The sequence below is a fragment of the Pundamilia nyererei genome, unplaced genomic scaffold, assembly GCF_000239375.1.
Source record: "Pundamilia nyererei isolate P.nyererei 1_Seehausen unplaced genomic scaffold, PunNye1.0 scaffold00003, whole genome shotgun sequence".
Classification (NCBI taxonomy): domain Eukaryota; kingdom Metazoa; phylum Chordata; class Actinopteri; order Cichliformes; family Cichlidae; genus Pundamilia; species Pundamilia nyererei.
The window spans coordinates 6,492,022-6,507,737 of NW_005187404.1; the positions used below are offsets into that span (position 1 = coordinate 6,492,022).

General features: G+C 38.5%; 1 protein-coding gene across 2 annotated transcripts in view; it reads right to left on the reverse strand.

Annotated features, from left to right (window-relative positions):
* Window positions 1–1,330: 1,330 nt before the first annotated feature.
* elna (elastin a) overlaps window positions 1,331–15,716 on the reverse strand; it is a 52,940-nt gene continuing 38,554 nt past the window's right edge. For both annotated transcript variants that reach the window (XM_005720810.2, XM_013911148.1), the window contains exons 29-43: window positions 15,553–15,584; window positions 13,357–13,384; window positions 13,239–13,253; window positions 13,087–13,116; window positions 12,515–12,541; window positions 11,461–11,508; window positions 10,166–10,198; window positions 9,985–10,071; window positions 9,436–9,492; window positions 8,804–8,848; window positions 7,958–7,996; window positions 7,332–7,379; window positions 4,757–4,789; window positions 2,833–2,910; window positions 1,331–2,745 (exon numbers count right to left, since the gene is read on the reverse strand). In XM_005720810.2, the coding sequence (XP_005720867.1) occupies window positions 2,699–2,745; window positions 2,833–2,910; window positions 4,757–4,789; window positions 7,332–7,379; window positions 7,958–7,996; window positions 8,804–8,848; window positions 9,436–9,492; window positions 9,985–10,071; window positions 10,166–10,198; window positions 11,461–11,508; window positions 12,515–12,541; window positions 13,087–13,116; window positions 13,239–13,253; window positions 13,357–13,384; window positions 15,553–15,584 (647 nt within the window). In that variant the 3' untranslated portion in view covers window positions 1,331–2,698. The remainder of the gene's footprint in view (window positions 2,746–2,832; window positions 2,911–4,756; window positions 4,790–7,331; window positions 7,380–7,957; window positions 7,997–8,803; window positions 8,849–9,435; window positions 9,493–9,984; window positions 10,072–10,165; window positions 10,199–11,460; window positions 11,509–12,514; window positions 12,542–13,086; window positions 13,117–13,238; window positions 13,254–13,356; window positions 13,385–15,552; window positions 15,585–15,716) is intronic.

Consider the following 15,716-nt stretch of genomic DNA (forward strand, 5'->3'; position numbering starts at 1 on the left):
CCCCCCCCCCCCCTTTTTTTGTAACTGAGTGAGTCTGGATGACCTCAACGCCTCTGTAACACGTCTCTTTGCAGTAAGGGACTCACTTCCACTGGATGACTTATGTAAATGTAGACGGCAACAGGTTTGTATTATTAGGTTTGTAGCATTAACATGTAATTGCCAGCAGATTCATGGCAGACTGATTCAGTCTTATCGCACTAAAGACAGCAATAAAATGGTAACGAGGACGGCAGCTCACTGCGGGTGGTTGCATACCCGGTCTCCGTCTTCAAAGCACACAAATCACAGTAATCTTGCTTATGCTGCAGTCTCCAAACACTGTTTTCTCATGTGTGAGTATAGCATTAGTGGACACCAAGTTGAAATATTTTTGCTTAAAAATCCTCATTGCTTAGACATGATGAACTTAACGCTTCTTAAAGCTACCTGCAGCCGGCAGTGTGCAAAATATACACAGAGCAATGCACGCTTTGACAAAAATTCTCAGTTTATGTGAGCTATCATTATTATTAAATATATGTATTTCCCAAGGGGCTTCCTGCAATTAGACACATTTTTTGATATTAAAAAAACTTATTTTTTTTTCTTCAAGAATCAGTGGCGCTGGTTCAGCGTCAGGAGTGTTGGTATGGGGAGATGGGAGTGGGATAGCTAAGCCAGGGCCAGAGGTTTGATCTGTTTGTCCCAGCGGCAGGTCGCCAGGTAACTGATTTAGTACACGTATGTACAAAGGGTTTGCCTACACCGATTACATGTTGGCTAAAGTAACACAAACACATTATTTCCTGTTGGAAATTAAGCAAGCTAACTAACACTAGGAAAATAAAGGAAACAGATTTACAGAAATGTGTAATTGCCAGCTGTAGAAAAACAGAATTCGACTAGAGTTTCACAGTGACATTGTTTTATGTCTGCAGTAAAGCCTCTGCTCCTGGAACAACAGTGTAAGCTACTTTTACAGGATGTGGATCACGGGTCAGTGGCTCTCCCAGGAGATCTTCAGGGAACAGCAGTATGAGTTCATTACTTCCAGCTGGCACAATAAGAACACCGCTCATAGTCGCCATACTCTGGCAAAGTGTTCGCATCTAACCTGAGGTTTGTTTTCATTATAGAGAAGAAATCCTTCACATACAATAAATCTGATAAGTGATTCATTTTTCCTAGTGGAACAATAACAGAACTCATATGAAAAAAAGCTCTAAAACAGGCAGGACTTGAACCCAGGGTATTGTTCCAGCGTTGGACTGATTCGACACTCCCCACCGGGTGATTTTGATCAGCCCTCAGGACGGACAGGAAGAAGTAATGAATAAGAAGACGCGTGTTCTTTAAACACATTTTATTTTGTTATTTGTTAAAGCAAATAAAATGCCGGGATGTCCGGGAACAAGTCACATGTGTGCCGTGGAAACATAAAAAGTGCAAAACCACACTGTTCCTCCTTATAAAAACAGTTTTAAATAAAGATGAAGAGTATCCCACGCCACATAAGACAAGGTCTGACCCAGCGAGGCTCAAAGACAGTTCTTACACAGCACCGAGTGAAGGAACTGAAGCCATCAAATTAGTACAAAATACAGTACACAGTTACGGGAAGAGATGGGGGTCACTTGGCAACAGCGCTCATGAACCTTTGGTCAGTAAAGCCTTTGGTTTTGTTTTTTTTAAAGCAGCTCAAGTAAATAAAGAACAGGGATTTTGTGCCTCACATAAACACAGCGGCATTCCCATTAAAACAAAGTATTAATCTGTATTACAGTTAATAACAGTGAATAAATGCAAAAGCAAAGGATTGTTTTTTTTAATGCTCACACATTCCTGATAACAAAAAAGCTATGAGTCAAATCATGGTGCCGCAAATCTTGAATAATGACCAGTTACATAAATGTAAATGAGACTAAACATTGGAAGCAGACTTAAACACGACACATAATGAAACACACACGCACATACACGTCGCGTACATACCAAAGCAGTGTCTGATTGATATTTAAACCCACTGCTTTTTGACTGTCTTCAGCAGAAAGTGTTTGGCAACATTTAACACAAAAAAGCTGAGAACACTGAACTGCACAGCAACAAGAATCAGCAAAGTTGGTGAGAGCAGATGGGTTGGCTGGAGCCCCAGTTACCACCGCTTTATACCCAGCAGGCCTAAAAATGGCAGCAGAGAAAATGGGGAGCCAGGAACCGCACTGACATTGGATGGATATCATCAGATTTCGGCCTAGCTATGACCAACCCCACCCCTGTGACAGGTCGGAGAGGAGCAGACGAGCCCTGTGCTGCCCAGTGAGACAGATCACCTTGATTTAGTTTAGGATTAAAGCAGAAAGGGAAATCACTTGTGGGTGACATTGACAGCCGATGGTACAGACAGAGTTTCAAACAAACGATACACACACGTGCAGGCGTGCGTGCACGGACGCAGCGACACATGGTGGGCCGGTGCGGTACAGAATTAACTTGGTTAACTTGAACACGTTAATGATTAAAAGGCACTGTCAATAACATACGTCACATGTACAAAATTCTGGGTCGGTGGGTTTGTGTAAAAACAGACACTGAAGTCAAGTAAGTAAAAACAAACATCTTTTCAGGTTGTCTAATGGGGCTTTGCATATAAAATGTACATTCTCGATCATGCAGTAGCACCATGGTTTCTTGAGGTCACTGGATCTCGAGAGATCCTCTACTTCCTCCTCCCACAGTATTTGCCCTGGCATCCTGCAACGCCACCTACAGCAAACACCGGCAACATTTTAGCCTTTGCAGCAACTTCTGTTTTTCAGGATGCTTCTTCAACAATGTGCACAGGTCTTTTACCTCTATAGAATCCTCCGCCTCCTCCTCCACCTGCGCCACCAAGGAAGCCCTGCAGAGCACCGTACTTTGCTGCTTTGGCTGCAAAACAACAAAACAATATTGGTTATTATGTTTCCAATCTGAGGGTACTGGCCTTAATGTTTGCCAGAAGATTATCCGACTGGACACTGGGCAGATCTGTCCCTCTATTTTCCACGCATATATTTGAATATTCAACTGTTCTCTTGGCTTTTTTGTGGGTTTTTGTTTCTATTTCTACAAGAAAAACTTTCTCTGTGTAAAATTTGGTACTTTCAAAAAACAAAACCCCCCCCAATATGATTCATTTGCTTTCAAGAAAATGTTCTTCTAGTGCATAAATGTTTAAGAACTTGTCTTTTTCTCAGCATGTCTTATCAAAGTTCACATTTGATAAGTTCACGTTTCCCTGTAAGGATGCCGTTTAAGGCAGGAGACATTTGCCTCCAAACACGGGTGCTGGAAATTAAACTGTAGATGGATTTACTAGTGAAGTTTGCACTGCAGACCGGCTCAGCAAGTTATATTAATAAGGTAGGTGATATATGACAGACAGCTGCTGATATACTGGACAAGAACTTTATCTTAATCTAATCAACACCACCAAGATGAGATGAATGATATTTATAATAATAATTTCGTGAGTCCAGGCAACGAACCACTCTTACTAGATTGATCTTGTTGAGATGACATGATACAAATTAAGTTGCTGATTTTCATGCAGATGCTACATGATTTAATTATGTTCACCATAGAAACATGAAATTATTCTTAATTAAAGTTTTAGTTGTTTCCTATCTTATCTTCTTACACTGTTGATCCCATATGTTAAGATCATTCACATGTCTGTGTTCCCCCATTTAGTTACAATTCTTCCTTCCTGTTTTATTTTGATAGATACCCATCTCTAGCTTCTTGACTTTAGTTGTACTTCTCCTGTGTAATTGTCTTTGATTATCTTCACCTGCATCTTGTCATCCACTTCTCCTAGTTACTCTCATGTGTAGGGTTGTCTCCCCTTCAGTTTTGTCTCAGCATCTGTTGTACTCTTTGTGTCCCTTTTTTGTTTCCATCATCTATCAGACTTTGAAATCAGATTGAATTAAGGTTCACTTTTTGTTTACGCCTCTGCATTTGACGCATCATCTTGTGATTAATGACATCTCTATCACCACCTTATATATGTTGTTGCCAAACACAAAGGCTGACTGCACCATGTCGTCTGCTCTACTAAGAAGGCAACTGGCTGGAATCTGCACTTCTCCCACAGGAGCTTTTTAAGTCACTTGCCTCTGGCAGGGGGTTGCAGCACATTAGGACCTACACCTCAAGGCACAAGAACATTTTCTTCCCGTCTACAGTTCTTATATCTTAATCTTCTTAATGATCCTCCAGTCACGTTATAAGTAACATGTTACACTAACACATGCTTATTCAGGGCATTCTATAAAAAAAAAATCCTGGTTTGGCTAAAGTTTTGTCAATAAACCTAATTCAGATTTCATTCAGAGACTTGAAAGCCCTTGAAAGCTGTATGTCAGGTACTTTGAGTGATCCAACGAATGATATTATAGCCTCTAAAATAGCATGCGCTTTCTATGAAATTATCCCACTCGCAGGAGTAATTTAGTTCAGGAAGATACAGATTATGGTGTGTTCATCATACGGGCTGAGCTGCACCATCTGCACTGACCAGCACACACCCATTTTCCAAACTCATCTCGATAATCTGGCATGTTGGCGTGCTCTGCCAAAAAGTAGATTTAATGAGAGATAAACTGGAAAATGAGCAGAGCTTCAGGGAACAGTCGCTCACTGAAACAATGCCTTTATAATGTGCAAAAAAATAAAGTTTTCTTTTTGCATGTGTGAAGTAATGTAATGAGAGGACGTGGAGTTTTGGTACCTTGTTGAGGAGTCAGCGGGGCTGGCACATATCCTACACAACAGGAAAGACAAATACAAGAGTAGGTGTCAGCAGAGCAATGATAGGATGAAACCACTTTGGGTCTGTCACACAGGTGGATTCATTTCTCTCAGCCAGGATGTGGTTAGAATTAAACTGTTGACATTATAGAGGATCACACAGGAGGCACTTAAACGTAGAGCTGAGCTGTTTGTTCCAGACACATTTTCAGTGCAGACAAGTGACCAGATTTTATGCAGACAGTAGTCTTCTCCTGTCTGTGTTTTGTATTTATAATACCGACATTTAATCTTGTGGATAGAGGTGCATAAGGTTTGTCTGCTTAAACTGAAGAAATGTCAGTAAAATGTGGGTTAACCTGTTTAATTATTTTTAACTTAAAATGGAAAAGTTCACAAATCCTTTTGGTCTAAAAAAAAAAAAAACCTTCAGTGTTTAGGATAGTCAAAAATATTTATGAATAATTAATCAAATTCAAATTAAACCAAAACATTCCAGATATTTAAAGTTTAATATGTTTTTTTTAAGTTGGATAAGAGGATACAGTAGATATCTCTACTGTAGATTAACGAGTAAGAGGTCATAATAAGCATGACATGGAAACTGTGCAGAAGCTGAAGCTGCGTTTACGTGAAAGTGGCCGACATTAAGGAAAGGAGAGGGAAGAATAAATACCGATGAGGTAATCAGGTAATATTTTTCCTAATGTGGTTTCCGAATCATTTTCGGCATGTGAATATTGTTGCAAGAAAAGAAAACCTTCTGTTGCTCCCCTCTCCTCTAAAATAGAGGCAGTTTCCTGTCTGCCTGTTACCTGCGTAATAGCGTCTCAACATTAATCCGGCTCCTGATCCAGAAACAAGGACAAACAGTTAAACAATCATCCGTGCGCCAAATCCTCCGCTCGGTGGAGGCAGGTTTATTTTAGCAATGCAGTTATCAGTGCTATGAATGTACTGTGAATTACAGTTTTTCATAGGTACACCTATTCAACTGCTTGTTGATGCAAATATCTAATCAGCCAAGGGTCAAGACGGCATGCTGAATTTCAAACTGCTTATCAGAATGATGAAAGAAGACGATTTGATTTAAGTGACTTTGTTGTGAGACTGGCTGGTCAGAGTATTTCAGAAACTGCTGAGCTACTGGGATTGTCCCCAACAACCATGTCTAAGGCTACGTTCACACTGCAGGTGAAAGCGCATCAAATCCGACTTTTTTGACCCTATGCGACCCATATACGATCATGGTATGATAGTGTGAACGGCACAAATCCGATATTTTCAAATCCGATCTGGGTCACTTTCGTATGTGGTGCTGAATCCGATACATATCTGATGTTTTAGAAAGCGACTGCTGTTTGAACGGTCATGTCGCATTAAATCCGTCTTTTACGTCACTGACACAAGACAGACGGTAATTATCAGCGCCGGAGAAGACATCGCGAACACTTCCTGGCTGTCCAGTGAAACGATTGGGAAGACAACGTTGGAGAAACGTTAACATTTTATTTGTACTGCATAATCTGCAGATTCTGACAGAAATCTGCAACTATCCTTTGAAGCACCGCTCCTCTAAAACAGCAATAAGGATAATTATTAGGTTATCTACATTATTATGTAAATAACAAAATAACTTAAAGCAAAAATTGGGAAACGTGAAGTCGGAAGCCTTTATATTAAGGGCCATCAGTCAAACAATACTGTTTGCTCTGGGTCTAAACAGAGCGCGTTGTGTGTGACGTCTTCTTTTGCGCATGCGGGCCGCTTTGAGCGTTCACACTAGAGCGCGTTTGCTGTCGCATTTTATTTGTAGTGTGAACGAACAGACAAAAAAATCGGATTTGATCAAAAAATCGGAATTGAGCATTAAGACCTGCAGTGTGAACATAGCCTCAGGTTTACTGAGAATGTGCTGAAAAAGAGAAAATATCCAGCAGGTTGCTGTTGTCTGGCTGAAAATGCCTTGCTGATGTCAGAGGAGAATCACCACATGATTCGACAGTAAAGCAACAGTTACTCAAATAACCGCTTGTTACAACCACGATTTGCATCTTTTTTTCTTTTTTCTTGAACAACAGAAGGCTGGAAAGATTGTCTGCTGCGACAATACAGCTGATGAATGAATGATGAATCTATGCAACAAGCAATTAAGGCCGTTCTGAAGGTAAAATTGGTCCTACTTGGTACTAGCAAGGTACATCTAATAAAGTAGCTCATGAGTATACTTCAGTCTGCTTTACTGAAAAGTAGTATTAGAGCCTCTTTTTTTTGGAGTTCTTATTCTTGGGTGAAAGTCCACCTCCGATACAGCCACACACTCTTAAAACATCCTACCACTGTTCTCTGCCTTTGATCCCACCTTCTAAAGATAAATGGCTCTATTTTGTCATTTGTCAACACTGATTTATGGCACAACCTGCGCCCTTAAAAGGTCACTACACAGAAGTGTTTATCACCAACAACAGGTAGCAGGTAGTATGTAACATAATGTGCGCTGTGAATTCATCAATATACTTTAATCAAAATGTGCATAAAGGAAGTAGTTGTTTTACCTTGGTAGTACTGCTGGGGGTATCCTCCTCTGTAACCAGGAACTACACCTGTAAATTTGAAAAAGCCTTTTTAATGGAGACCTCACAGGCCTACAGATAGAAAATATGTCACACGATATGAATTGGATTCATGTATAGAATCTATTTGTGTTGGCAGTAAATCTATTTGCACTAAATGTTTTACAAGTAAGTTATGATTAAACAACCCAGCATTACTCTGAATATGACAACTTGACCTGATTTTCATAATTACGGATCTCTCAGTTTGGCAAACCTCCCTGATGGAAAAACTGTGCTGCAAAAATGAAAGCTATTAAACCATCTGCAGTAACACAGACGGATGTGTCTGTGTTCACTGGGAGATGGATTAGGGCACAGTTTTTATGACTAGCTGTAGCCGGGCAGTATCTGTGGGGAAGTGAGAGCAGGCGGCACTGTCGGCTGCTGCTGTGTGATTGCAATGATCCATCACGGGTGGGCAGAGGAAGAGAAGAAGAGGCAGGTCTAAAAGCTGTGCAAGTGTAAATATGGCTGTAGACTTCTGAACAGAAATATGCATCATCTTAAGCTGCTTAAGAATAAAAAGGAGAGGGACTGAGTGGTAAAAATGTCACTGTGGTCCTCACCTTGTTGGTATCCGCCACCACCTCCAATATTGCCGTAGCCTGCTCAAATTAAAAGACAATAAAGAAACAATTCAAATGTTTCTTTTCTTCTGATATACAGCAAATACAACTTTCTAAGTTTCATATTTCTATGGATTGTAGTTTTTTTCTGTGTGTATTACTCCAGCATTGTTGCTTCAGGCCCTAAACTGGCATGTGGCCAGTGGCTCAGCTAACGTCACATTAACGTCCTCATCCAAATTTCCCCTGGCAGAATTTTGCTATTTCAGGGCAGGACTCCCCAGGGGGGTTGTGTTATCTTCAAACAATCCCACAGTGATGTTCTGCACAGTAATATGGTCTCCAGGGCAAAATGATGTGTTGTTGACTTGCTCCATTTACAGACTCCTAACAGAACAGAAATACTGCAGGGATTACTGCCCTTGGTGGAGCTTGCCTTTGCAGAAGCTGGATTAAAAAAAAAAAAAAAAATGGCTGAATCACTTTATTTCAGGCCACATTTCTCACTGGTAAACAAACTCTGCTAAAGAGAAAGAATATGGTACTGTAAATGTCTACAAAGTGTCTTTTTGATACAAGTAATCTGAGTAAATCTAGTGATTTTGGTTTGATAGCAACTCGCTAACAAAACAAAAACTACTTTAAACAGATCCAGTACTGAATTTCTGAGGCTTAATTTGAAGAGGAAGTGAGGTGGACGTTTTCCAAACACTGTTTCTGGGAAACTGTGTTTTCAACATAAAGTACACAGTGGCCACAAGCTATAGGAAAACACATTCACAGCACATTTCCCATGTTTACATTGTGCTTTGATGTGCGGCAGCAGTACCGGGCCTGTTACATTACCTGGTTTCGGCGCTTTAGCTGCAGCTCCAGGATACGCAACTCCACCTGTCACACAGAGAAAACTGGCTTACATGCAATGACCCTTTAATCTATTACTATAGCCATCCTGCTTGGGACTGAGACCCACATAAAGAATGAGAAACTCTTTGAATATTGCCCCAGTTGTTTTCCTTCCTTAAAGTGGTTTCTCATTCCTGATACGCTGCACCCTGCACAGCAACTTATCAGCATTTTGGCCAATTTCCTGCACAGGAAGTGGCATGAGATGACATCTCTTCACCAACTGTCACTTTGTGCACTGGACTGGATGATTTTGTTGTTGTTTTTTAAAGTCAGGGAAACATTAGGCATCAATGCTGACAGGCTCGCCTCCTTTTATATATACCTTGTCCAAGCAGAGTGTATCCACCTGAATCATGGTGACATCTAATAGATAACTCATCTCCTACAGTTTGAGAAGGCGTTACGCTCAGTGAAGGAATTACAAAAAGGGTCTAATGATAATACGATGTTCCCTGATTTCAACAAGTCCTGCTAAAAAGCAGGATGCACTCTTATTTCCCAATTAAAAATTACTAATACGTTATAATAATTTAGTTTCCTGCAAGTAAATTTTCTTAGGGCTCACTGACCTTGATAACGTCCTGCAGCCAGTGGGATTCCTGGTCTCTCTCCAACACCACCCACAGCTACAAACACAAAACACAACAATGCTGAGACTGCATGTGCACAAGCTTCTGCAAAAACACGAACATGACAGCAGTTATCACGCTCTGTATTTATCTAATTATTCCATTATTAGTTCTTCAATTCTGACAGTCGAAACTTTCATACATCTCAGTACTCTTTGACTACTCACTTTGACTATGACTACACTTTGTGTTAAAATAAAACATATTGTACATGCATTCATTCAGAATTTACATTTTTAAATGTTGTTTGTTTATTTTGTTCTGTATGACGTACCATACAATGGTTTTGTTCATCCAGTGTCTTTCCACTTTGTGTTTTGCATAAAAATGATTACACCATAATTATAAGATATTAGAGTGTCTTTCATAGATAAAGAAAAGATTATAGGCAAGTTTTTTGCACCAGCTTTAGTCTTTTAGTAACTAAAACTACTTTTTAAATATACTATAACAGTTTGGTTGCTTGAAGGAAAAAATGGATTCGAGTACCTGGAGGTTTCAGAGGCTTTGCTCCAGGCAGTGTTCCAGTTCCAGGCCCAGTTCCGGGTCCAGTTCCGGGTCCAGTGCCTAAAGGTACTAAAGCACAAAAAAAGAGTAGAAATATACCCCACTGCTCTTTAAACAAAATCTATGAGAGCCAAAACACAATAAACTTAAACAGGAAACTTGCCTCCATAAGGTGCTCCATAAGGATAGCCAGTACCTAGGGAGTAAAAATAGAAGACCCCAAAAATCAAAGGTTTATTTATTCAAGTGATTAATCATTAAATAAAATGTACTCTGTAGAAACTGAATGTGTACGTACTTATGTAACAAAATTACACAGAAAATTTACATTTATTAAATTTTCTATGTAATTAGTTAAATCAACAGTTTGGGCATAACATTTACCCTGAGTGCACAAACGAGTAAACGTCAAACAGAAGACTTCATGTTATAACGTGCAATTTCAAATCCCTGCCATGTTAATACTGGGAAAAACTGAGATTTACTCAATAGGCATCAGACAAAAGTGAGAAACAAAATCAACAGTCAACAAAAATAATAACAGATTCTATTTGGGTATCACAGTGTTATTGATGATCCTTTACATTAATCAAAAAAATGTAAAGGTAACAAATACTTTATCTTGAGAGTTTATAATATTTTAACGTTTAATTTTTTGTCATATTGTGTGTTTTAATCTTAGTAAAAAAAAATTTTCTTTGTTTTTATTTTTAATTATCTATCAGGAGAGTCTCCTGTTACCAACAAAAATTTCTCAGTTTTACAATTCTATTCAAAAAATTACATCAAAGCTTGCAAAAAAAGTGCACAATAGGTAAAATGCCCTAAAAGTGCAAACGAGCAGATGCACAAAACTGATGACTATTCAGTCTGTTGCAGGTATAATTGGCCTGATGCAGCTTTTTGTTGGTTTCATTGATCCAGGCTGAAGAATCGTTAACTGTCTGCACAGAGAGTGCACGTTAAGAAGGATGCATCATGTGTAGCTTGACAGTGGATGTGATTATAAAAACAAATTAATCAATATTTGGATTGAGACTAAAATGACAGGGTAAGATGCTGTCTGTGTGTTTGTGTAAGTAATGAGCAGCAGCAGCAAACATGACAGTAGTGCTGAAATTAATCTGTGATATGTCACAATTTAGTCTTTTAACTGTGCCATACTGATCATATGTATAATGCACAACTCTAATAATTAGAAACGTTTAAATACAAATTCATTTACAAACTGTATAAATCCAGATATAAACATCTAGGCTTGGTGTGAGCTACAGATGGCTAAAATATTATGTACTAAATTCAGACAATATTCAGTTGAACTCCTTAAATGCACATCTAGTATTTTGTGGCGAAGGAGTGAGGAAAACATAAACAGATCACATGCAAGAGAATCAGAGACAACATCTTATGCTTTATCATACAAATGAGTGATAGTTAAAATATCTAGTTCCTCTTTACCTGGTATAAATGGTTTGGGTGCTTTTCCAACTGTTCCAACACCAGGACCTGAAAACAGCCGCGCCTTTTACTTTTACAGTCAAAGAGAAAAAGCCCCACAGCGGGTATGTTTGTATTGGTCTCCACCATGTGGCCAGATGGATCCAGCATACTTTCATGAACTTTAAGTTAGAAAACATCCAGGAGACTGAGGGATTAAAACAACACGGCGCTCCTGAATCAATAAAATAATAAATATTTGACTTGTTGTTGAACTCCAGTTAAAATAACAGATAGAATAATAAACTGCCCAACATGGGTGATGAAAAAAAGAAAGGTAAAAAAAGGAAAACCTATTAAAACCAGTTAGAAAACAACAGTTTGATCAGTTAATTTAAAATCCTCAACTATTCTGACATTTTTAATACATTTAATTTAATTTAGCATATCGTGTTTAGTTCCTTTAACTATTACAGTCACAAGAATGGGTAGAATTACACTCACTGGCCACTTCATTAGGGACATCTGTGCAGTCCCTTTAAGTGTGACCAGTGGATCATCTGCCTCCATCTCACCCTGTTCCTAGCATCCTCCACACTCACACCAACCCTCTGCATGTCTTCATTCACTATATCAATCATTTTTGCTCTCCTCTTTTCCTCTATCTGGGCAGCTCCATTTTTTAAATACATTCTTTGTCCAGCATATTCACTGTCGAAGCCATCTCAGCCTCGCTTCTCTAACTTTGTCTCCAAAGTTAACATCTTCAGCTTGGCCTCCTGTCATTTTTCTCTTGAGTTGTCTGTACACAATCGAATAGACCATTTTTGGGATGTGATGTAACGAGAGATTTCCATCATCCATGTACAGTCAACAAATCTGTAGCAAATGTGTGATGCCATCACGTAAATATGGATGAAAATCTCTGAGGAATGTTAAAACACCTTTTTGTGGCCAGTGAGTGAGGCGTGATAGGGTGAAACTTAACTCTTATTTTCCTTTTTTTCTTTCTTATTGTAAATTACAAATTAATCAGTACATTTTGCTCAATTTTGATTAAAAACATTAAACTTACCAGGTTGAACTTGGCGTGAAGTGTCAACTAGAAACACAGGCAACGGTTACATTCATTAAAATATGTCAAAATGGCAAGTAATGCAATTTCAGTAATAATAAATGTAATAGGGCAGGTATACCAAACTCATTTCACTTTAAGGGCTACATACAGCTCATGCTGTTAGTGTAAAGAAGTTTAAGTGCATATTTAATCCCAGAGATAAGAAATAAATATTGTTATAATATAAACAAATGCTGTAGTAGTAAATGAAATAAATCGGACAGTGTGACACTGTAAGGAGATTACAAAAAAGTTCTGGTAGCTCATTGTCCAAACTGTCCCTTACGTATAAACCACAATGTTTTAACTGAAAATACAGTTAAAAGAACAAAATTGATGCCCTCCTCTAAAGCTGTCCAGCTGGCCAGATTCGGCCAATTCTGGCCCCCTGGCCTTATGTTTGACACCCCTGTCATAGACTTTACAGATTAACAGATGCTACACGCTTTTGTTAAAAGATCCATTGAAATAAGTTGCTTAATGGCACATGTTGAATACGTACAGAAAGGAAAAAGAAAAACTGTTCTTACCACCAGTGGGAGCGTCAACTCCTGTTCCAACTGTCACACGGGAAACACACAAGTAAAAGTTTTGTCACGTTTAATGTTTGAATGAAGCCCAAATCATGAACCTCTGAGTATTTTTGGTATATTTCAGTATGAGAGGATTTTGACATATTTACCAACACCTGTGCCAGCTGTAAAGTAAAAAAAAGAAAAAGTATAATAATGTTTAGATAAGCACAGTAAGCATACTTTCACTGTTAACAAGGATTTACAGGATTAATGTGAACTACTTACCACTAGGCTGAACAATTCCACCAGAAACTGTCAGAGGAGTCAGAAATAACATTTATTAAAACAAAGAGACACACGTGAGAATCAAATGAAGCAAAAACCTGCATGTTTGTTTCCAACTTACCACCTGTGTTCACCCATCCACCACGAGAGGAAAGAAAGAAAAAAAGTTAGAAAAGTGCCTTTTACTTTTTTGTCCTTTCAGATGAGCCCAACTAATATCAACAAAATCAATGGTTTCCATTAATTGGATTTGGGAATGCAAGGAAATAAATACAAGACGTAATCTTCTAGGATTTCATGCAAATACGAAACAACGAATCTAATAAAAAGTGTAAAGTAGCTGCTTTTCAATTTATTCAGTGTTTATTTAATAATAAAGGACTTTAAGTGCAGTGATTTTACAAACTTAAACTGTGTAAATATCACAAAAAACTGTCAAACTATGTGCACAAGTAGTCATGTTCCTAAACAAACCTCTGTGGAGAATATGAGGAATTAAAACAGAAAAGATCACTACTCATTAATCTACCCGTTCCCTAATGCAGGACTAATGCAGTTAATAGTACACAAATTGCAGTAATGACGCTATAATGAAAGCAATGCATCAAGCACAGCAAGCTGTGAGGTAAAAAGTAAAGGAGTGGACAAGTTGAGTAAATGCTAGAGAAAGAAAAAAAAAGCAGCCCCAAATTATGCAACACAGGTTAAAGTGGACCTATTATGCTGCCGTTCTTTTTATTTTTATGTGTTCACTTATTTATTTTGGTGATGTGAATAGTAGAAGTCTTAATCCCTATAAAACTAAATAAGCCTAAACCAAAAGCCTTCATTGTGCTCTAAATACTCAGTTTCAGACAGTTTTCCTACTCTTGGATCTGTATGATGTCAAAGAGGGACATCATATCAGACACGCAGCTCTGGCTGTCTGCATAGAAGCTCCACCCACCTGCTGCAGAAGTCTTCTTTTAGTGAGGGGCAGCCAATCAGAAGAAGGTTGGCTTAAAGGAAGAATAGCTAAAACTGAGGTGCACTAATGCTTAAATAAGGTAACAAAGAATAATTTTGAGCTATGATTCAAAACTACTCTATATAGTCCAAGAATAAAACTCTGGAGCTTGAAGCAAGCATAATAGGTCTGCTTTAAAACGACTTTTCTTTCAGGACTTTGTGAAGCACAGTGTCCAGGCACTATATGTGAGACAGCTCTCTCACGTATTTGACAGAGTACATAATGCTGCTTCCCTTTAGCAGAGTATATATATAATACTGTAAAAAAGGTAATTGGTTCCCATTCTTTACAGTCCCAAAAAGAAGTGGAGTGCTACTTACTACAGCTAATGCATGCTCATGAGACATTTCTATAGTATTTCCAAATAGTATTTGAGAAAGTGAACTCTCTAAATCCTGGAAAATTTAATTTAGCTTTGTATAAATTATAAACACTCTCATAAGGCATAATTTCTTGATGTAATAATTTGATTTAAATAAATAGACATAATTATCAAGACAGAAGCAAAAAGGGTCCAAATCATCTCAAAAAATCTAAATCACATTCTCAAATACTGAATAGATAAATATATATATTAGATCAAAACTCAACTACAACTGCAAACATCAAATAAATGCCTTATAATTTAATTTATGGTCAAAGACTTCAAGCAAACCGAGTCTTACTGGGATCTGGGACCTCTGGCGTCTTGCCAGTTGTGGCAATATCAGTGGGCTCTGCCAAAAAGATGACAAGTACCAGTTTGATCCAGTGTGAATTCCACGGGCACAGAGTGAGAGCCACAAGAAAAGGCAGAAGCTGTGAAGTGGACCAAAGCACTGCCACAGCTTGGAGGCTGTAAAGCTGGAGGTGGTCAACGGCTTGTAGCAATATTATTAAAACTGGGAAATTGTGTGGGCAGAAAAAGAATGAAGGGGCAAATACGTTTACCACAAAGTAGAGAGCAACTGTTAAAAACAAGGAAAAAAATGGCGTGGCAGGTCGAGCCGTGTGCGTGTTTTATTGGTAAAGTCGTGCAAGCAGTGTGCTGAAGCTCTCAATAAGCTTCTGAGACTTAAAAATGAAAATCCACAAATCTCTTCAGTTTGCTGTTAACTTTTTACATTTGCTGTATTATAGAAATACTCTAACTGTGGCAGACAATCCTCCTTTCATACAGTATGTAATCAGCTGTGACATTTCACCGTACCTGGCTGAGGAGTTCCACTGACATCCTTTGCTGTGGAAGCAATAATGGATCATTTAAAATTTACAACTATGAAAAGGTGCAAACAAACAAACAAACAAACAAACAAACAAACAAACAAACAAACAAACAAACAAACAAACAAACAAACAAACAAACAAACAA